Source organism: Anguilla anguilla, chromosome 1 (genome assembly GCF_013347855.1).
Source record: "Anguilla anguilla isolate fAngAng1 chromosome 1, fAngAng1.pri, whole genome shotgun sequence".
Lineage (NCBI taxonomy): Eukaryota > Metazoa > Chordata > Actinopteri > Anguilliformes > Anguillidae > Anguilla > Anguilla anguilla.
The window spans coordinates 46546123-46567916 of NC_049201.1; the positions used below are offsets into that span (position 1 = coordinate 46546123).

General features: G+C 40.9%; 2 protein-coding genes across 2 annotated transcripts in view; one reads left to right on the forward strand and one right to left on the reverse strand.

The window, feature by feature from the left end:
- LOC118235692 (tumor necrosis factor receptor superfamily member 11B-like) overlaps positions 1 to 21794 on the forward strand; it is a 113076-nt gene that overhangs the window by 18070 nt on the left and 73212 nt on the right. The gene's annotated exons all lie outside the window — the stretch shown is intronic.
- On the reverse strand, positions 741 to 4874 carry LOC118235829 (CCN family member 3-like). The gene is made up of 5 exons (XM_035433712.1): positions 4745 to 4874; positions 4388 to 4616; positions 3258 to 3512; positions 2721 to 2935; positions 741 to 2273 (listed from the first exon to the last, which is right to left on the reverse strand). Exons 1-5 carry the CDS (start codon positions 4799 to 4801, stop codon positions 1980 to 1982), a joined length of 1050 nt encoding a protein of 349 aa, XP_035289603.1. The 5' UTR covers positions 4802 to 4874; the 3' UTR covers positions 741 to 1979.

Sequence of the window (21794 nt, forward strand, 5' to 3'; positions counted from 1 at the left end):
CAATACAAGTTTGAATTGTTGCAATTTGCTTTTTGCTTGTTGATATGAGCTCTTCCTTTTCCACATTTTAATTTCATTTAAGTGACCCCTTCAGCCCTTAGGACCCTGCTGGTTTCACCTATCAGTCTATAATCAGTTAAAGGATCCATGTGCCATATAGCACACTAAATGAAAGCATTAGTGGATCTGATGGATAAAAATCCTGGGATATGTGAATATTGAACATTAATTCATGAAATATTAAGTATTTGACCTTAAGAGGGCAAGTCATCACACGGACATAACAGATTTAAACTGTCCAAGTATAACAAACAGCTGTACAATTCCGTTGTTACAACTGTTGGTAAAACAGGTCCCCAGAACTGATTTTGAGAACCCCTGGTTTATGCAAAGGAATTCAAAAATGGCATTTACTGCCAATATCAACAGTAAATTTTTTTAAAAATCGCTACGTCATTTGTTACAATTCATGCTTTGTTTTTTTACATAATGCAGTGCATGGAATAATGGTTACCCAGCAGGAATCTGACCCATTCTGGGACTGAATCCTGTGTGAGACTATTGTACACAGGAACATGACAACTCTCCCTGGATAAGGTTGTCCACTAAACAAATAAGTAATAAACTAGCAGTGAATGGAAACATCACTTTCCAGTGTATACTTCATAGTGCAATAAGTGTTCATGAATGGATGACTTCATATCAAAACATGAATGTTTGAAGAAACTTGGAGACATAGCTTATATAGAAAAAAATACAAATTTAATACCAATGCATTAATGCATATTTAAGTAGCACAACATCATTAATCATTGCTGGAAAAGCTGAGTATGACAGATGTAATTAAAACAATATATATACAACTCATATATACATAAGCTTACAATACAAAAAAATATGCATTAGATAAACACAGGGACAAAATATACAATGTATTTACATGTGTTTTCCCCAGCATATTCAGCATAAGTCTTTAGAATAAAAGGTATTTTAGTGTACTAAAATAGTTCCACTAGTTTAGATGTCCAGCGTAGTTGGCCTGCTTTTGACACGGGTCCCTATGAAGGAATCAAATCTTATCTTAGGTTGCATGATTTACCTTTTGCATAGCCAGGGGAAAAGTGACAGTCTTGGGAAGACTCAGTGCCGTCAAGTCAACATTTTGGACTCCAGAGGTCCACTCAATGGAACATTGGTCAGGATTCAGTAAGACATGCCCCCATTTTAAGAATAAGGCCTATATCTCATTTTAAAAAGCAGAGATCAGGGTTGTCCAACCCTAGACCTTCAGGGGTCAACCAGCTTATAGCAGCCCCTTGGCAAAGATGCCAATATATTTAATGAGGCAGAAAATGAAATTCCATTTCCTTTGTTTTAACAAAAATATCAAGAAAACTATTCAATCTGTAGCAATATCAAATGCCAAAAACTTGCATGTTATCACATGCAATTGGGGTGCATGAAGGAAGCTGAGTGTCACAGGACAGCGTAATGGGTGGTGGGGCGGCAGTGTAGCACAGTGGGTAAGGGACTAGGCTTGTAACCAAAAGGTCACAGGTACGATTCCTGGATAGGACACTGCCGTTGTACCTTTGAGCAAGGCACTTAACCTGAATAGCTTCAGTATATATCCAGCTGTATAAATGGATGCAATGTAAATGCTTTGTAAAAATTTGTGTAAGTCGCTCTGGATAAGAGCGTCTGCTAAATGCCTGTAATGTAATGTAATGTGTGGTCTGTAGTGTGATATTTCTGCAACATACCAACTTGCTCCAGGCTTCAAACCCATTTGCTAAAATTCAGAGAACATAATGGGTCTGGTGTTTGAGATTTTGAAGCATGTCCAAGGCAAGCTCAAGACTCCACCTCCCATCAACCCATTTGCGAATTTCCTGCAGCACTTTGCCCCCCTGGAGTCACCCCTAGCACACAAGTGCAGTTAGCATCTGATTTGATAGGGGGCAGCAGAGAGCCAAAGGTTACATCGTCAGTCCACTATACACCAGGTCTCTCAGGTGGAAGACGGCGTTGTCGCGTGGGCAGTGGTGGTGGCAAGCACAGGAGTTGATGAACATCATGGGCTTCTTGATCGCCTTGCCCTGGGCGCACCGGAACTCCACCTGCACGGTCTTGGTGCTGTGGGGGGTGCAGCAGCGTCCGGCGTTGCATGTGCCGCAGTACCGTGGCTTGTAGGTCTGGACACTGGTGCAGTTCTTGAAGGTGAAGTGGATAGGCTTCCGGCTCTTCCTTGTTCTCAGGCACTTGCTAACTTTCTAATAGAAAGTAGATCATTTTAAAAACATTAGAAATATATAGTCTGTCTCATAATGTACACACCAAGTTTTGGATATCCCACATTTATCATCAGTTCCCCCCCCCCCCCCCCCCCCCCCCATCCCTTCACCATCTAACAGTTAGTGTGACATTGCAATATGGATAGGGTACTGCTCAAGTAACCTAGAAGCTGCATGTTTGTGACCCAGGAGAGCCACTGTCATTGCACCTTTAAGCAAGATACTAAGCAGCAATGAACCTAAATTTCTTCAGGTTCATTGCTACTTAAAGTTAGCATGTCTGTTAAATAAGTAATGCAGTAAAAATAAAGATATCTTTGAAGTGAGAAACACAGGAGCCACATTAGAATACATTTTCATATATTCATAGTGATATACTCTCGTACTTTCAGCACAGCAGTTGTTGTCCACGATCTCGGGCCATACCTTTGGTGTCCGTCGAGGCTGCTGTTTTTCGCATGGCCTGACGATGCACAGTCTGCTCTGTTTGACCAGCTCGCAGCGCGCGTTCCTGTTAGTGACTCGTGTGGACGTGCCCATCCCGCAGGAACGCGAGCATGCCCCCCACTCGGTCGTCTGCTCAATACAGTTCAGGCTGGAGTCCCAGGTGTTAAATCCTACGGTCTCCTCCTGTCTATATGCTGGGGACCAAGAATGAAAAAGCATGTTATTGTGTATAAATCTGGGTTACTTATGCTTCTACTGTAGTCCGTGATTGTGCATTTAAACATTAGGCTTTTCTAAATCCATGCAGCTTTTACACTCAGAAACCATGAGTGCTTTGAGGCAGTGTTGCTTATATACTTATTTTACCTTTATCTGGTTTGTCATTGATCAACAGTACTCTGTGCTTTGTGCACAGTGACTACTCTCACTGGTCAAACGAGCTTCCACAAGCAATGTTGGTTTAGCACGCTCGCGCAAGGGTGCCAGTGACGTCAAAGCAGGGGTCGGGGCGCTCACCGGCCATGGCGAGGCCACCCAGGGGGCTAACTTCCGCCTCGGTGTCACACACCCACTTCTCGCAGCACTCCCCCGGCACCTGCACCTTTCGTGGGAAAGGGCAATCGGGTCCCGGCAGCATGACATCGAGGTTGCAGCGCGGTATACAACCGATCTGGCCATCTCGGCACGTGCACTGATACTTGCAGCTGGGATAAAAAGTCTCGCCGTTCTGGTAGACGGCGCCGTCGAACAGGCAGATGTCTCCCTCACGAGCTGCCAGTGAAGGGGAAAAAACAAGATAATTATCCCTTTTCTCTGCTGAAAAAATAGAAATTTATTGGCTGCTAAAATTGCAAGCATCTTATTAAACTTGATGACAAACCGTTATCTCTAGTCTAATCATGGCAGTAACATCAGGCATGGAAAGGACAATGTTTCAAGGTTGTTGAACAGGCATGTGTGACCAATTGCCATTTTTATTATGAACATTTTGCCTTAAGAACCTCAAACCTCATAGGCAATGTTGCACTGTTCACTCATCAGACTGCACAGTGATGCAGTGGACAAAACTGTAAGGTCGGAGTCATACAAGAGATTCCGCCGTTTTATCCCTGAGCAAGAAATAAGTATTGCCTCAATAACTAATAATTTGTTACTGCTTCAGAAGCACATTTTCGATAATATGTATTGGAATAGCCTGCACGAATTGTGTATTAGGAGTCGGAACCTAGTACTGTGGAAAAATAATGCCAATCAAGGGTTTGCGTTAAAATTCAGTATTTTGGCAGGGCAAATATTTCTCTTAGCATAACATTGTGTACATGTCGTGAAATGTTGGTACAGGGAGACCTGTTAAATCGACAATAATAAATTTTACGGTGGGTAAACAAGTTAGTTAACAGTAATAAATCCGTTTAAACCAAATCAAGTTATTCAGTTCGACCCTGGAATAGGAAGACAGATAGACTGTAGGAAAGCAGACCCTGGACTGTTATCTTCTTACAGTCTAAAGACTGTCTGTATCTTTTCCCCTCGCGGTAAAAGCAAATAAGTCTCCGTTCTCCACTGAGCTTCCCAACAGATAAATTACGCGCATTTAATTAACTGCCCGCTGGCAAAGAAAAACTCGCATGAGAACCCCTACTCACCCATACAGACACCTGTCCTCTTGTTAACATCAGCCGCATAATCGCAGTGTAGACCCTTCCGAATATCACACGGGTTCATATCTGAGCAAACCTCCCCATTCTGTCGAGCGCACACGAGACAGCACGCGCAGTCATCCAACACGAGCTGCACACCAGGTGTACACATCGGTGGTTCTTGCGGACAGCTGCATCGAGATGGACATGACTGCGCCAATGCCAGGGAACACAACTGCAACCGTGACAAGAGAGAGATTTGTATTACTGCGTTTATGCTGCCATATGTATCCTCTCGTGCAAAGCAAAGACCTGTGTAAAACGGGGTTGGAGAAGTTGTAACCTTTGCGCAGACTAACTTACCTGAGCTGAAGCACAAAAAAGAAAAACGCGCACAACTCTCTCGACAAAATTAGCCATCTTTCACAGACTCGCGACCTAGCTTCGCGTTTCCACTTTTGCGCTTCTTAAAATTCTGTTGCTCGCTGTAAGCAGAACAATTTATAAAGCCATCTAAGCAGGCAGTGCTATGATTGGGTAGGGTAAAAATAGGAGGCGAAGCCCTGGACTTTTGGCTGACTTACTGGATGACAGGGAGAACTTCCAATCACATGACTGTTAAAACACCCAGTTCTACGTTGATCCTCAATAAATGTATTATAGATGGCAAAGAAAACTTTACGGGCATAGTTAATCCCGTTGTTGTATCGTCATAATGGATTACAAAACACAACTGGGATATATTACAAAGTTTCATATGCTGAGTAATGGGATATTCAGTGTGCTGTATCCAAACTAATAACACAAAAACAACAATGCATTGTGACTAATTGTGTGATATAGCTGCACTAGCCCACGCTTCTTAAGATCTTATTTATTGATGTGATCTTTTTAGAACAAACATTTCTGTCCCAAACTGAAAACCTGTTAACCCCACCAAGTTCTTACCTCATGATTTGTTTGCATTTTGGCAAACAGCAGACCCTCTAATCCAGAGCAACTTCTTTGCATCCATTTATGAAGGTGGATATTTACAGAAACAATTCTGGTTAAGTGCCATGCTCAAGGGAACAACAGCAGTACCCCAGCAGGAAGTCAAACTCAATGTTTGCGCTACAAGCCCAGTTCACTGCCACATGTATTGGGGGCCAACATTTCTTGTCTCTGATGTAAAATCATATTTGTTCCTAATGTTCTTTGGCGTTAAGCTTTATGTAATGTATGTACTGGCTCATTCGGTACATGGGGATTTACCTGTGAGAACAAAACCAGGAGGAAAAGGACTAAAGGTTACTTGGCCCAAGTTCTAGAGAACCGCAATGACTACAGACTTTTGGCCCAGCTGGGAACCTAATGATTTGATTCAGCAATCTTTCTGTCTTACTGGAACATTTGTCTTGCCTCCATGGTTCTGAGAGTGTCTGTGTTTGAAGAAAACTAAAATAATATTGGAGCCCTTCAGGACTGGATCTGACTAGCCCTGCCATAAATGTCGAGAAAATAAATATTCTTCTCCCAAAAAATTTTACTGCATGAAATGTAGAGTCTGTGTTTGCCTTTAACAACAAATACAGGGGGTGGGATTAGAGAATATCCTGAATCCATTGTTGAGGGCAGAATGTTACCAGGGTGAAGAGTCTGTAACCATGTTACCATGACATCACACCTAGGTTTTCCTGTGCTCCAGAATGTTCCAGTCTTTCGGCACCTCCATTTCCATGACTTTGATCACTGGGACAGGTGTATGTCAGTGTCTGGGTTTGTTGGGAATTATTTTGCTCTAGAGAAAGGGACTGAACAGGCAATCTACCTCATTCTCAAGGAAGGACTGCTCCTGTATGAGGCTGGTATTGTATCATGGGGGTGATTGGCTGTTATTGTATGGTTATGAAAATGTGTCATGACTAACGCTGGAAACCTCTGCTGATTATAAAATACTTTGCCCTATATGCACTCAGTACTTCCCTTTGAGTTTGTAAGTAAACACAGGCAAAGTTGTTAAACTGTGTTTGTGAAGAAAAATTCTTGATTGAATCCCGGCATTGTTTCATCAACAAGTTTGGTGTTCAGTTTTCCCCCCCACATACCATAAACAGGTGGCAAAAAAATGATCCTAGTGATTAGCAGGGAGGTCGGTTATCACTAATTATCCCACACAGCTGCTTACTGACTGCACTATTCAGTTTTGTTAATATGTTTGTGAATATGTAACTATTAAGCAATGTGCAGTTCCCATTCCTATCACTCCAGGGCGCACACTTGCCGCACCTGAAATGCCTTCAGCTCGGGGAGTTTATCTCCTCTGCAGCATTCCTTTCATTCTTCCTGCATTTCCCTTTAAGAATCAATGAAATATTTACTTCCTGAAGTCCACAAACAATGCTTTGCTCGCCCAGCCCCAATTAACTTTCTTGGTCGTGGATCAGATGATGGAATGAGCTCTATAAACGACCTGTGTGTTGGCACCATTTTATGCTGCGACATGATTCACAACTGGTCAAATAGTTTTACTCTGGAAGTTGAAAAATGTTAGACTTCACAGTTCTCTGTTTGCCGACTGTGTCTGAGACGCTGTTCCAGACTGGGAGCTTGCAAATCATACGTCAAAGCCGCACGTAGGAAGACGCATTTTGGAATTCCACCTTTGTCCGCGGACTTTTCACAGCTATATACTTTTATCATCTGCGAAGAAATAACAGGGTTGGATGTTTCCACATTTCCATAAGCCCTGGAAACTTGTCCATTTTTAATACTGCTTATGTTCCATGATTAGGAACTCAAACATTGGTCTTCTGCAAGACATACATTTTTTTTTTAATCATAAGAAAATTATGAGGTGGGAGCGAAACAAAATTATTTTACCTGGTTTATTTAAGTTGTTTTTATGTGTAAGGTGTTTTATGAGAGAAGTAGCAATAAAATTAGATAAGGAATTTTATATGCACTGCTGTTGTTGTGTATGTAGTTAACCTGAATAATAATTCAGAGGGAAATGTTGGCATGTAATGTCCCCTAAAATACCATAAAAATATTATATCTTGTTTCAATGAACTGAAGCATTGCATTGAAAATGAAAAGTGAGGTGATGCCCAGACCAGTGGTTGAAGTTATTCGTTTGTCCCTGTACTTTCTCCTTGAAACATTTTTTGAAGGGTCCAAATCAGCAGGATTTTCTTTCAACATTTCTTTTGTTTTAATTGCACTCACTCCAGTACAATAATAAAGCACTATATATTTATATACAGTGAGCTTCGTAAAGTTTGGGACAAAGACATTTTCTTTATTTGGCTCTGTACTCTAAACAATGCTATTCTTTGGTCATCATTGTCTTCCTTGGCCTACCAGGCCCTTTTTGCAATTACTGAGCTCACCAGTGCTCTCATTCTTCCTAATGATGTTCCAAACAGTTGATCTTGGTAAGCCTAAGATTTGGCCTATGTCTCTGCCTGTTTTTTAAATATTTCTTAGCCTCATAATTGCTTCCTTGACTTTCATTAGCACAACTCTGGTCCTTATGGTGTCATGCCAAAAACAGATCGCAATCAAAAGCCTAGACTCAAGACTAGATATTGAAAGCTCTTTTACTTTCACCAAAGAAGCAACTGAACACACCTGACTAATCAGAAACACCTGTAAAGCCATTTGTCCCAAACATTATGGTGCCCTAAAAAGTTCTCCTATTTATACACGATGAAACCAAAATGTAAAAGAATACCCTTTAATAAAAGCTGAGAAGCTGCAATTTAACCACATTATTTGATTAAAAATCTAAAATTATAGAGCCAAATCAAGAAAAAAACATTATGGTGTTCACTGTGCATACATACAAATATTGAATTTTCATGGTGTGAAAATCGCGAAAATATCTCTCCCAAGAAATACTGTGAACTGTTTTTCTATTAGCTTATGTATTTAGTGCATGACACAAATATTTTCAAGTAGGCAAAGGATGGAGCAAAATTATGTATTTCATAGATGATGTAAGCTGTTCTCGGTACATGATAGAAGGAGGGCTACCAACGCACATTATTGTGACCTGTGCATTACTTCTGCTGTACTCTGTATGTCATCATGGACAGGAGCCAACCTGGGTGGAGGAAGCAATGATTAGCCAGACTTTCAGACTATATTACCCTGTCACCCAATGTGAGACACATCAGGGGGTGTAGCAGGGGGTCTGTGGGCATAGGGGAGGCAGTCACAAAAGAATGAGAACATCAGACAGGAAGTAGCATTGTATTGAGTGTTGAAAGGAAAATTTAATGGCAGCCTTCTGTCCTGAATTAGTTCTCTGGACAGAGTCTAGGCCTTACATGCATTTTTGTTGAACAGCTGAATGCTTCACAAGTTCTGTGGGTTCATATTAAAGAGAGAAATCAGGGTTGTTCACAGTTGTGCAATGACACATGCTGCCATTGCATGTTATCATAAAATTCTTGCAAATGTCTAAATAATTTTAAAATTGCCCATGGGGAAATTTCATACAGAATCTCTGAATAAAAAAGGCCTACACACCACCTACTGCCTGGCCTTCGTAATCATGGAGCAAGGAGACATTAATAAAATGTAACTTCTCTTCTGTACCTTAAATTCACAAAACAGTGATGTTTCAGTCAGTTTGCCCTCAAAATTGAACAAAAATGAAATTTTGTTCATTTTGTGAATTACATCATTTCCTTCCCGTTGACATTGTTTATATTTTATTCCAAGCCTTGGTTGTGCTGAAACTGAAAGACCCTTCTATGGAACAAGTTAAAATGGATGATGAAATCGGTAAAAATAAACTAACAAACAAATTAGATTCAGCCCGCTAGGACACAGTCTTTTCTAGGTACTCCCTAGTGTTGCTTTGTACAAGTGGTAAAGTTCACAAAGACTTGCTAAAGAAACCTGTAGATTTGCACTGTAACAGACATTCTCAAACATACAGAATGGTTCAGCCCGTAAGAACAATGAAATGGCTTTTTCTGCTACACTCGAGTTCAGCATAGAATCTGAGCTATAGTGTTAAATTTTTTTTGGGGGGGGGGGCTTTTTTCAGCTTTTATTAGACAGGATAGTGTAGAGAGACAGGAAGAACCAGAAGGAGACGTGACAAAGATCAGCGGTCGGACTCGAACCGCCGACGTCGTGGCTCGCAATGAGCATGTGGAAAGTACTCTATGGGCTACGCCACTGGAGGCCCCCTGAACTATAGTGTTTAATGACCGTAACTATTACAAGGATGGAGCGGTATCATTGTTAATAAAATGGAACGTTCCCTTTTTTAGGTTCCATGTGCAGTTCACACAGTTGTTCAAAATGATTTTAGTCAATGAAGTGCACTCCGTGACTCGCAATATTGGTTAATGCAGCATGAGAGCCTGTTCCAGCTTTGCCAAATGACTGTCTCAGGATGAAATGTATCAAATTAACCAAATATATTTAGCCTTGCAGGGTATATCATGGGCAACTACAATTTCCAAACACTTAATTCTGGTGTAAATGGCATCCCCGAGAGTGTCTCAGGAGCTGGATCATTTTTGGAAGACAGCCACAGTGAGAGAAACAAAACAGTTTTAGAGGTTGATTTTTTTTCCCCAGTCATTTTTATAGGTTGTAAGGGTAAACCCAGCATGACAGTAGGAAACATGAATCAACATTAGAATAAACTTGTAATTTGAAGGGGATTCCTCATGAAGTATAATGCCTGTACTGACCTATGTGGTTTTCTGCTGGAAGCTTGTATGGGTGATTAACGGTGAAATCAAAAGGGCCCAAATCACAGCAACCACATTCTGAAGGGAATGCAGGAGCTGAGCATGTTTGTTTAGACACATTCCAGGCCAATCTCCAGAGCCACACCAAACTCAAACAAACACCGCAGTGTTTACCTTTTCACATTAAGTAGTTCACTCAGCTGCACTTCTGACGCCATAGAGCCGAGCCTTGCTCTGCCATAAAACACCAGTTTGGCCCATTGTTACAACAAATATGGTGTGCCAGATTTGCCTAAAAATTTGAGCCTGCTTTTACAGCCCAACTAGTTGGATTTCACATATGGAGTGGACATAATAAAGGGAGAGTGCTTATTTTGTTTTTGTTTAAGTAACATAGCTTTGAAGAGAACTTGGATACTGAAAATGAAAACTTTCAGAGTGTGCTCAGATTTCAACGAACAGTGAGGGGAAAACACTGGTGCTCCTGTTGAGTGTGAGGCCTTCATTGTACTCAGTTTCAGATTAAGTTCAAGTAAGGACAACTGGTCAATATTATGGAGTAATGCGAATTCCATCGTGACGAAGAACCAGTGACATAATGCAGGTGGCGCATGCATGCAACAGTGCTTGCTTGCACAATGCAAAATTAATGTGAGGTTTTTAATGTTAAGGAATCCAATGAAGTCTCTGTGGCCCTGCACAGTATGTCGGGGGACATTAGCATGGCAGATGTATTACAGTTTTGCTGCCAGACGTAGTCAGAGAATCGGTATGCTTAGCACATATTCTACCGGGGGAAATAATAGTATGGATCTCTTGTGCATTTTCCACATGCACTCTGACTGGCAACCTGCCAAACTGGACATTTAAAATTTTGCACACATGTAGATAGGCCTACATTCTGCTTCTGACTCCAGTTCAGAAAGCATGTGGAAGGGATCACTGCTACTATACTTTATTGCTGATCTACGTTTAGGTATTTAGCAGATGCTCTTATCCAGAGCATAAATTCCTATGGGTTTAGGCAACAGCACTGGTGCTAAGTCATCAGGGTCACACCCATAGTAGGGTTCAATATATAATCTTACAAAATAAAGTCAGATGCAATAATAGAAGCAAGAGGGAAATAGAGAATGTAGAAAGATTAGAGGGAAAATGGGTTTGGGGTATTGGGTTAGATTTAGCATAGGTAGCCCACGTGAAATGTTCAGCATTAGGTGAGCCAAGGCACAGCTTAAATAGGTGCATTTTCAGTCTGCGGTGGAAGATGTGCAATGACTTTGGTGTCCCAGATTACAGTGGGGAGCTCATTCCACCACTGGGGGACCAGGACAGAGAAGAGATGCGATTGAAAGGAGGCGGTAGGCACTATGCCAGGGTGCATACAGGCTATGCTGACACATGATGACCCATTGACCCATTAAGTGACTTTACATTGATGTTTCTTAGTTTTGTTCATTATCTGCATAGCTGATTAACAGAGTTTAGCCTTTAAGGGTGCTTACGTATCTATTGTCAAGAAAATATAATGCACTGTGTAAAGTAGTTACTGGCTCTCAGGCCAGTGCGTCAGGAGAGCATGCTCTTTATGTATCGTGCCTCTAGTGCAGGAGGATTGTGGTGACTTCAGACAAAATTGACTGTCCTAAAAGGATCTGTGCTATAAACTGTACAAGCTATAAAGAAACGGTATAAACTGACATCTTAACAAGTGCAGTTTCAATCGTTTTCAGGCATTGAATTAGATCCACCCATGGAAACTCTGCAATTAAATGCAGTATTTTAAAAGAAAAGAAAAGAGAGGCTATTTTTACCCTAGTATACTTAAAAGGCGGGGATTGTATTGCTTTAACTCATGATATACTAGTGATAATGTCTAACAACAGTTTACAAGATGGCACTCGAGCCCAGAAATGGCACAATTCACACAATATGCTAACTCAGAGATCACAAGTTCATATTTTGACACGGTACCTATTTAGTCATTCAAACCACCTCTGCCTGGCTTTCTCCATTTTCAGTCTTCTGTTTGCTTATTTTGTGTGATTATTCCATATTTTACCATCTGTAAAAAAGCCATCTGGCATAGGTGTAGCATGGAACGAAGGCACTTTGAAGCTTGTACAATTTTCAAAACATGTTTCTCATCCAACAAAGGACTGGATGTGTTTATTGCAAATATGAGTATGCCCCTGGCACACAAACCTAAAGCACTAGGTGGATTTAAAGCTCTGTCATAGTGCATTATTGTGAAGCTCTCCATGTCACAAAATGTCTGATACAGACTTTAATTTACCAATGAACACAAGCTGTTTGGAGAATGATGTCATGATGCCATTGGGATTTGATGAAAAGTTAAATTAAATCATATACCTACTTGCTTTGTGTTCTTTTTTGATTACATCAGAGGATATGTAATAAACAAAATAACAAACAATTAAAGAATTGGAGTTTATATGACTTATGTATTAGACATTATGAAATATTATGTTTTTTGTTATTGTATAATGCCATTTTTCAGGCAGCAGGGAATGGTGTATGGGGGAACCAGACTCCTTTTTTATTAAATATGATTCTAAAACCACTCGGTTGACATTTTGGAGGAGGTCCATGGTGAAAGCAGGGCTCTGTTCTGGCACACCCACAGCTCATAGCCCATGTCAAAGAGAAAGGCATTCAACCACATTTGGATTCATATAGCACACTCAACAAGCCCGGCTTCCTTTAAAGAGCAATGTTTAGAGGTGTGAAAATTGAAATTGGAACCTGTTGGTTCAGACATGAACAAAAGGTGTTTTTAAAAAAACCCAACACAAGCTGATACACAATGTGTGCTTGAGTCTCTGGGTATTTGGCCCAGAATAACTGGTTTAGCATCATCACCAAAACAAATAAGGCACCTTTTTGCAGAGTGTGGGCTTGCCACCTAAAATAATACTAAACCTCTAATAATACACACAGAATCCCCCTATTGTTTTGTGGTCATCCCATAGTCCTCAGTTAACCCCCATGTACCACCACAAACTCCTATATCCCTCAATATTTGTATTATCATTCATGAAATTTAACATTCAGTATGCTCTGTGGATTTAAGGGCAAATGAGCAGCAGCAGTTTGGTGCTATCATCCCAGCTGAGTGAAAAACTATTTTCCTTGAGTGACTTCTAACCAATCAAGTACCGCCCTATGGGGCTGTCAGGTACTGGCACAGTTGGTACTGGCACAGTCCAGATTTGATCATCCCATCAGCAAACTAAATTAGTGACTTAATACTGTAGGATGAGCCTACCGGTTGCATGTCCTTTGCATGCAATAACTGATTGAATTCTGTGACTCATAGACATCACCAGGTGCTGTGTATCTTCTCTGGTGATGCTCTGCCAGGCCTATACTGCATGCAGCCATCTTCAGCTCCTGCTTGTTTCTGGGGATAGTTGAAGTTTTCACTTCAGCATATGAAATGCATGTTCAGTTGGATTCAGATCTGGTGAATGACTTGACCAGTCAAGAATTTTCCAGCTTTTGGATAAACTCCTTTGTTACTTTAGAAGTACGTTTGGGATCATTGTCTTGCTGTTGAATGAAGCACCGTCCAATGAGTTTGGAGGCATTTGGTTGAACTTCTGCAGATAAGATGCTTCTGTACACTTCAAAATTCATTCTGTTGCTGCTATAAGCAGTGGCATCATCAATGGAGACATGTGGGCCAGTACCTGTAGCAGGCAAACGTGCTGAAACCATAACAACTGCAGGAGGGCACTTGGGCACCTTCGTCCTCCTCACTTTGCTCTTGCCATCACTCTGATACAGTGAATCTTGGTCTCATCTGTCCACAAGACCACCAGATCTTCGTAGGTTCTTTTAGGCTCTTCATATCAACTGTAATCTGGCCATCCTGCTTTTACAGCAAACTAGTTTTTGCATCTTGCAGTGTAGCCTCCGTAATTCAGTTTGTGAAGTCTTCGGCAGACAGTGGTCACTGATACATCCACACCTGCCTCCTGTTTCTAATCTGTCTGTTGTTTGGGGGGTTTTTCTTCATTGTGAGAATTCTTCGGTCATAAACTATAGAGGTCTTCCTTGGCCTACCAGGCCCTTTGAAATTACTGAGCTCACCAGTGCTCTCTTTCATCTTAATGATGTTCAAAACAGTTGACTTTGCTAAGGCTAAGGTTTCGCCTATGTCTCTGACAGTTATTTTCTTAGTTCTTTTTCTCAGTCTCATAATGGCTTCCTTGTTTTTCATTGGCACAACTCTGGTCCTCATATTGACAAATACCCAATAACAGACTCCAAAGGCAATCAAAAACTGAGAATCAAGACTATATACTAGATAGGTAAATGTTCTCATACCTGCACTTGATGCAGTTGAACACATCAGACTAATCAGAAACTCCTGTGAAGCCATTTGTCCCAAACATTATGGTGCCCTGAACCGGGGGGTCTATGTATAAAAAGTGCTCAAATTTCTTCATGGTGAAGCCAAAATGTATAAAAATACCCTTAAATAAAAGCTGAGAATGAGCACTTTAACCACATAAAGGCTTTTACACACAGGAATGCTTTTGACAGTAGAACAAATAGGGTTAGGAATTAAGGAGAGGTTTGACTGATTCTGGGATTCCTAACAGAAGAATATTTAATTTCAGAATTCTTTTAAATCTCACCCTTGGAACGAGTGACTGTCAGGCACTGCTTTTTTTCATGAGAATTGTTTTTAAAGAAATTAGAAAAACGAGAAAAAAAAAATGTTTTGGAATAGGTTTACTTGCCTGTCAGTTCAAATGGAACTGTAACTTGAATTACCTGAAGGTTTATCATGGAACTGTTTCTCATGAAAATATTTTCTGTAATGAGGCATAAGTGCAGCTTGTAGCCCTGAAAGAATGAGCAGTACAAAGCCCTCCCCAGACATTGCTATTGCCTTCCATTATGTGTCCAGTTAGGAATGTTGGACACAGTTGAAACCCCTTGAAAGATACACAGAGGACCTCTCAGCTTTAGGCAGTGTGGACATCTTAAAAGCCACGGCTTTCTGAAGGGGAAGCTAATAATCGCTGCAGTGACCATGGACAAGACCACAGATGCAGACATTTACACAGGCATGCACATACACCCAGGTACACACGTGCATACATGTAGAAGCAGATGTACATACACATAATGTAACAACGTAGACACTCATGGTCCGTGCACACAAAAGCGCACAACCAGAGTGATTGATTCTCATGAGGCTAAAAATGCAGACCAAATGGCCTTGTTTTAACCGTCTGCTCTTTTCCATAATGGTATAGAAAAGGAAGTGTGATTGTGCTTAACTACATGGCACCAAAATGCTACATGAGCCTGGAATCTTTTACTTCAGTCTGTAGGTCCCTCAAATAAATAGTGATTGAGATTTGTGGAGGTCGAAGCTCCTAAACTACTAGTAAAATATCAATGTGTTGGCACTGATTTACGAGGGAACTGTTCTTTATATCATTCTCCAGAGAAGTAAATATACAAATGTGTGGGAGGCACAGGACCATGCTGTCCATTGCAGCCTGCTACCCTGTCTCCCAGAGGGAACTCCCTTTGGGCCAATAAACCTTAGACTCAACTAACCATCATCTTATGCAATAGGCATTCACCCACTGTTTGTGTGTGTGTGTGTGTGTGTGTGAACAGTTATGTGTGTGTGCATGTGTAAATGTAATTGTACTGTACCTGTGTGTGTATGTGTGTGTTCTGTGTCAGTCTGTATCAGTGAGAGTGAGTTTGTGCATATCCATGGTTTCCCTACTGTGTGAATTTTTGAGTGTACTGAATTTGGCCCTCTTGTTAATCATGCATGTCATCAGAGTTCATTTTTAGAAGTTGCATATGTGGATGTGTAGGCTCCCAGTTTCTTGACTAGATTGGTACCCATTGCTGGGTCAGAGGATCTCTGCTAAATATTTGGAGTTGGTCCATTGTACATATTAACCTTCTGCTAAATGAATACATTAAAACAGCTGAGTATATACTGTGGACCATGTCTACTTTAACAGTTATTACTACTGAATCCTGTTTTTTCCTTTGGATAGTAATATAAAATGCATATAAATGATGATGTTATGACAACTAGTTGTTTTTTGAAAATAATTACCAGCTAGCTGAGACTAATTGTGTCCCTGAATAAAATTGCTCTTTATGTGGGTTATAGGACTGGGCAGAAAGTTTGGGAATCCTCCTAAATCATATTTTTTATATAATTTCCACCTCTACATAAAAAGGAATTTCGGCACCAAGCCCTGGAAGCAAAACAGGTTATATAGAACAGCCACACTGATGAGATGAATATTCTGTTCTCTGTTTAAATTAAAGCAATTTTGAAAAATAGCTCACAATTTAGACTTGCAGTTGTATCAGCTTTGACCATTGAAAACTGGACACAAGCTAAATGTTTTGTAAACCTTACTGTGGTATGAAACATTTCAGAGTAGAAGCTTATTTATGTGGTTCCTTAGCTGAATTATTCTATCCCTCATGGTGTTGTCTTCTTTTAATTTTCTCGCATTTTTTCTTGTCTATGCTGAAAAAATTCTAAAGTAAATAACTCGCAGCCCTTGGGTCCCTGGTGCATGAGAGCATCTCGTGTTTGTCTTCTGTGCGTGCGGTGTGCAGCAACACACGGGTTTCTGGAAATGTTTCATTAAAGAAATAAAACAAATTTTATGAGCAAACTTTACAGACATTATTTTTAGCCTTGTGCTTGACTACAAAAACAGAGGAGCCCCTACAGGTGGTTTGGCCTTTCTCTGGAAAAAAATGTGGGCTAATAATTCTTCACAGACGAGCAATCAAAGCGTCTTCTGAACCCTTTCCCTTTGCAAAGCACATCTGAGTTTCTTTGAAAATGACTCAGCTGCCCATTAAGGGCAGAAAACAATATAATCATAACAAATTGTTATGAGGGTCGTGCTTCTGCTCTGTGCTTTTCACATTAATTGTATTTCCCCTTAAAATGCAAGTGCCACATGTATTTGGCAATTCATTGAACGCATATTGAGAAATGATTATCTGCACCAACTGTTGAATGATGTCATGCCAACAAATGCTTTCAGAAAGATGGGTGTTACTTGTTGAAAAGTGAAGTCACATTTTACTCTTTTACTACAAGTGACTTTTTGACCTATTCCTTGAAGTGAGTGAGATCACCCAATCAGGCAGTGATGTTCTCCATTAATTCTCGGTGCCTACAAATGAGCAATGTTTTCACCAGAGAGTGCTGGACTGCCAAGAAAAGCCTGTAAGCCAAGCCACGTGATCCCTGTCTTTATAATCAAGTTGTTGATGACTAAGTGATCTCATTTTCACGTCATTGCCATTTCTCCTAACGATTCCTCATGTAGAACCTGGCACCCTCTCTCATGCACAATGCGAGAAGCTACATTTTTATATACGTTGTGCACAAAGACATCTGCTTCTGGTTCTTGGACTTACAAGGCAAACTGTATTTGTGCGTGTGTGCGTGTGTGCGTGTGTGCGTGCGTGCGTGCGTGCGTGCGTGCGTGCGTGCGTGCGTGCCAGACCATTCTACCCCTCACATTTTGGTATAATCTGTGGACATTTACTTGTTTATGTTGGTTATTGGTCACATTTTTACATTGTAACCACATTTATGCAAGTGTTTTAATTAAGTGAAATAGGAGAAGGGAACAGCAGTGAAAAACATGCTATATGTACTGTAGGTATTTCTGATGTATGGCTAGTGGAGCACATTTAATGTGAATGTGGCGGACTGCCCTCCCCCTTTCCTTTGCATTATTGTTTTCTCATGTTTATGAATTGATTGTGATTAAAATTTTCATTATTTTCCCGACTGGGCACTGTACTTTCTTGACTTGGTGTCCAGTTATTCCAGCCTGATAGTCAGACTGAAATTTACAACTATTATTCAAGTGAGGCCCATCTATCTGGGCCCTCATAACTTGGCACCATGAATGGGATAGTGCTCTGGGTTGTTATTCAAAAAACAACATGGACTTACTGCCCACAAGGAGCATAGAGATCTACTTCTAAATACCTTTGTGGGAAACATATTAAGGGGGACTAGGAAAAGGAGGAGGTGGTAATGGCAACAAATATTTGCCTCTTGTGAAAGGGACATACATTTGAGCAGTGAGTTGAGTCAACTAGGCGATGAACTAAACAGATATCAGTTCATGACTGTGGGACCAGTGGTTATCAGGGTTCTGAATCACTTGATGGGAATCTGTCCTTCAGGCAGGGCTTTTCAAGTTGGCCGCAACATTGGAGGCTGACACGTGTGACCCCATGACCCAGACAAAAGCGGAGCAGTGGTTGATAGATAAGACTGTAGTGGAGGTTGGTATATGGCACATACAACAAGAATGGATGAGCAAGGAGGGCGGGACAGTGGCCTTAAACGTCCAGTTATAGCAAAGTCCTTTTACAGAAGAACAGTGTAGTAAGACTGTCTACTTTTGTATCAAATATGAGGATGTTTTTCTAAGCTTGAAGAAGATTGAGTACACACACACACAAAATCTTAAATGTAATCCCAACTGGTGATGCAGCTCCTGTTAGATGTTTATGGTTTGATAAACACAGTATTTGACTATGGAATAATCTGGAAAAGTTATTGAACTTGATCAGCTCCAATAGTCTTTCTCAGAAAGGGTGATAGCCTTTAGGTATTTTTGTATGGACTATAGGAAGCTAAATAAGAGAGCACTGCAGTATGCTTACCTATTACCATGCAGAGGAATTCAAGAGTCTTTCCCACACTTGCAAATAGACCAAGTAGCTATTGGCAAGTTTTTATGCTGACTGAAAAAAAACTGCTATTTTCCTGCCAATGGGTTTTTTGTTTATTTTATCTTATACCTTTTAGGTTGTGCAATGCCCCTGGAACTTTTCAGCTGTCGGTAGAAGCTTGTCAAGCTGACCAGAACTAAAACACAGTTGTACCTAGATGATATAATCGGCTACTCCCCTTCATTCCACCCATTGAAAATCTTTCCATCAGTGCCCAGCCTACTTTCACCGGCAGAAATTAATACTGGGTGTTGTAGGTGGAAATTGCAGAACCTTCCACCATTTTGCATTTCATTGCAAAACCAATGTAGGTCCTGTATTATGTCTGATGGAAAAAGATGACTTTGGACATCAGTTTTCAATGTGCCTTCATCAATCATCTGCTGCACTTAAGCAAGTACCACATATGTGCAGAGAGGCCCTTGGCTAGGTGAACAGGTAACACCAGTCTGTCTGTAATGACTACAGTGAATACTTTGTTCAATACTGAACTATATAGCTTTAACCGTACCCTGAAACACTTTTGCGTATTGTTGCACACTGAAAAGTCTTTCACATTTCAGTTCATATTTTTGTTAACTGAAAACACTTAAAATCTAGAATGACATGAATTTTGTCATTTCAGTTTCTGGCTCTCACTTTAATATGAAAGCTTGGAGAAAAGCCAATATGCCTCAGCTTTTTGCATTTCAGAAACCACTAAAAATAAGAATGTGTGTATCAGTGAAATGTGACTGTAAGGACATCTGTGGAGCCAGCTGCTAATGCATTTCTGCTTATCCATATCAGAGGATTAAAAAATAAAATGACTGCTATAATATTTACCTCGGCCAAGGAAGTTATGTAATGGCGTCTTTCCATCCATGACTGGCTGCCTGGAAATGTAATGGGAATCGCCATGATATTTGCTGTGTGCATTCATGTTCCCAAGAGGAAGAAACCTATTGATTTCCTCTAGTGCCACCATCAGATCAAACATATCTTGAGAAGTAGACTGGATTTGCAAAGACATTTGCTGTGCACATTCATGCAAGGGGAGCCTTGGCAGAGGTCTGTACTGTACTGAGTGTATTCTTTTTAGTTTCATCTTTCTTAAGCTTAGATTTTCTCACCATGCTTTGGTTCATCTTAGGCCAGTAATGTGGCTAGCGCCTTGGCTGTCTTGGAAGCATGGACTCAGATCCAAGGATTTATTTTCTTAAACAGCCCAGTCAGTTCAAGCAGGATACTTGAAGATGATATGATTGATCTAATAAATTTACACATCTCAATCCTCCCCCCACCCATAAGGAATTACATTGCCTTTGAGCTCTCAGACATGATGTGGTAATTGTAATTGTAGCCATGTGTATTGAACAGTTTTGTCATGTAAACAAATAGTACATGGTAGGTTTGCTGTGGTTTAGACAGGATTTGTCTCTGTTACAAATACTCATGACCAGAATATTTCATAACTTATTTAATCATGATCATACACTGTAACATGATCACGCCATTAGCACCAATGCGATTCTGGCAATTTTATGTATATGATGTTCGTATATGAACTGAAGCTTAACATTAGCTCATGAAAGCCACATGTTTAAAGACGCCTGTTTATGGGAAACAACTTTTCCAAAAAAAAAAAAAAATTCCCTGGGATGTCCACTTTTGCTGTCAGTGGATTTATTGTCAGAACATTTTTTGGTCATCGCCTTTTTGTTTGAGGGATCGGAAAAATGCACTGTGACACGCCCAAGCCGTATTTCATGGTCGAGCCAAACGGGGCGGCGGAAAATGAAAGGTCAGGGGGGGCCTTTGATGTAGCGGGCCTGTGGAAACCGTGCTCGGTAACCACAAGCAGCCGAGCGCGCTCGGCGCAACGGCGGTAATCGTCGGCATTCAGAACGGCTCATCTGTGTTTCTGCTCATTGGAAACTGACCTGGAATGCGCAGCTTCTCCAAGGAGAAGGGCAGAAATGCTCCTCGCAAAGTCAGTGTGTTTTTTGTGCCCGACAATTTACAGCACCCGCTTATTTGCTGTTTACTCTGCGTCCTCTCGAGGCGGAGAAATGAGAAAAAGAGGTCCTTGAGATTTACTGCGACTTCGTCTGCCCGGGGGAAAGTGTCTGGTGCCACGTCCTCCGTAAATCAACCGGTACAGACCAGCGTGGCTGATGTTCTTGGCGATTCGGCAGAGTTTGGAAAGAAATACGTTGCGGCGGTGCTCGACCAGGAATGGGGGACGCCGCGCCAAGAACAACGTTTGGGGTCCTTTAAAAAAAAAGTAGCATGCTAAATTATTTAAATATATGTCTGCCGTAACACCACCCATGAAGACCCTATCATAATATTAGTCAGGGGACTGGGCATGAAAAACACTGGATATGCCGTAAAGGAGATCGAATAAAGGGTGTTCCAAACTGCGAGTAGGCGGTCAGCAATGTTCCCGCTCATCCTGGAGCCAAAGGCATCTGCCTTTCCAGAAAGGACCTTTCTAGAGCACCCTCCAGCCGCATACTCACCATTCCCAATCAGTTATCTTCCGTCTGGATACACTTAAACCATGAAGCCTTGCCAAACTCCATTCTACTGCAGTTCAGAGCAGCCTTTAAAGGAATGTCATGAATGAGGACTATTCTGCTATTAAACATATTTTTATTTATGCTTTGCCAGCAACTTGTCTACTTCTTCATCTGTGCATTCTTAGTTGCTGTGGTGAGATGTCCACACTGAGGGATTTATCTGTAAGGAATGAATATGTTTTGATTTCTAAGTAAGTCACAAAATTAATGCAGTACAATATTCCAACATGAAAAGCATCAATGGAGAGTAATGTCTATTTGAGTTACATTATTTTGCAGAGCTCTTCGAAGTAGGCTGACTGAAGAACCAATTTATTATTTCATCAATAGCTTCGAAACATTGGTTCA

Excerpts from the sequence above, each read along its gene's own strand:
- LOC118235829 (XM_035433712.1), bottom strand. The coding sequence starts at position 4,801 with ATGGCTAATTTTGTCGAGAGAGTTGTGCGCGTTTTTCTTTTTTGTGCT. Across the intron at positions 2,936-3,257 it reads GGGTGGCCTCGCCATGGCCG|CATATAGACAGGAGGAGACC; the intron begins GTGAGCGCCCCG and ends CTTGGTCCCCAG. Across the intron at positions 2,274-2,720 it reads AGCCTCGACGGACACCAAAG|AAAGTTAGCAAGTGCCTGAG; the intron begins GTATGGCCCGAG and ends ACTTTCTATTAG.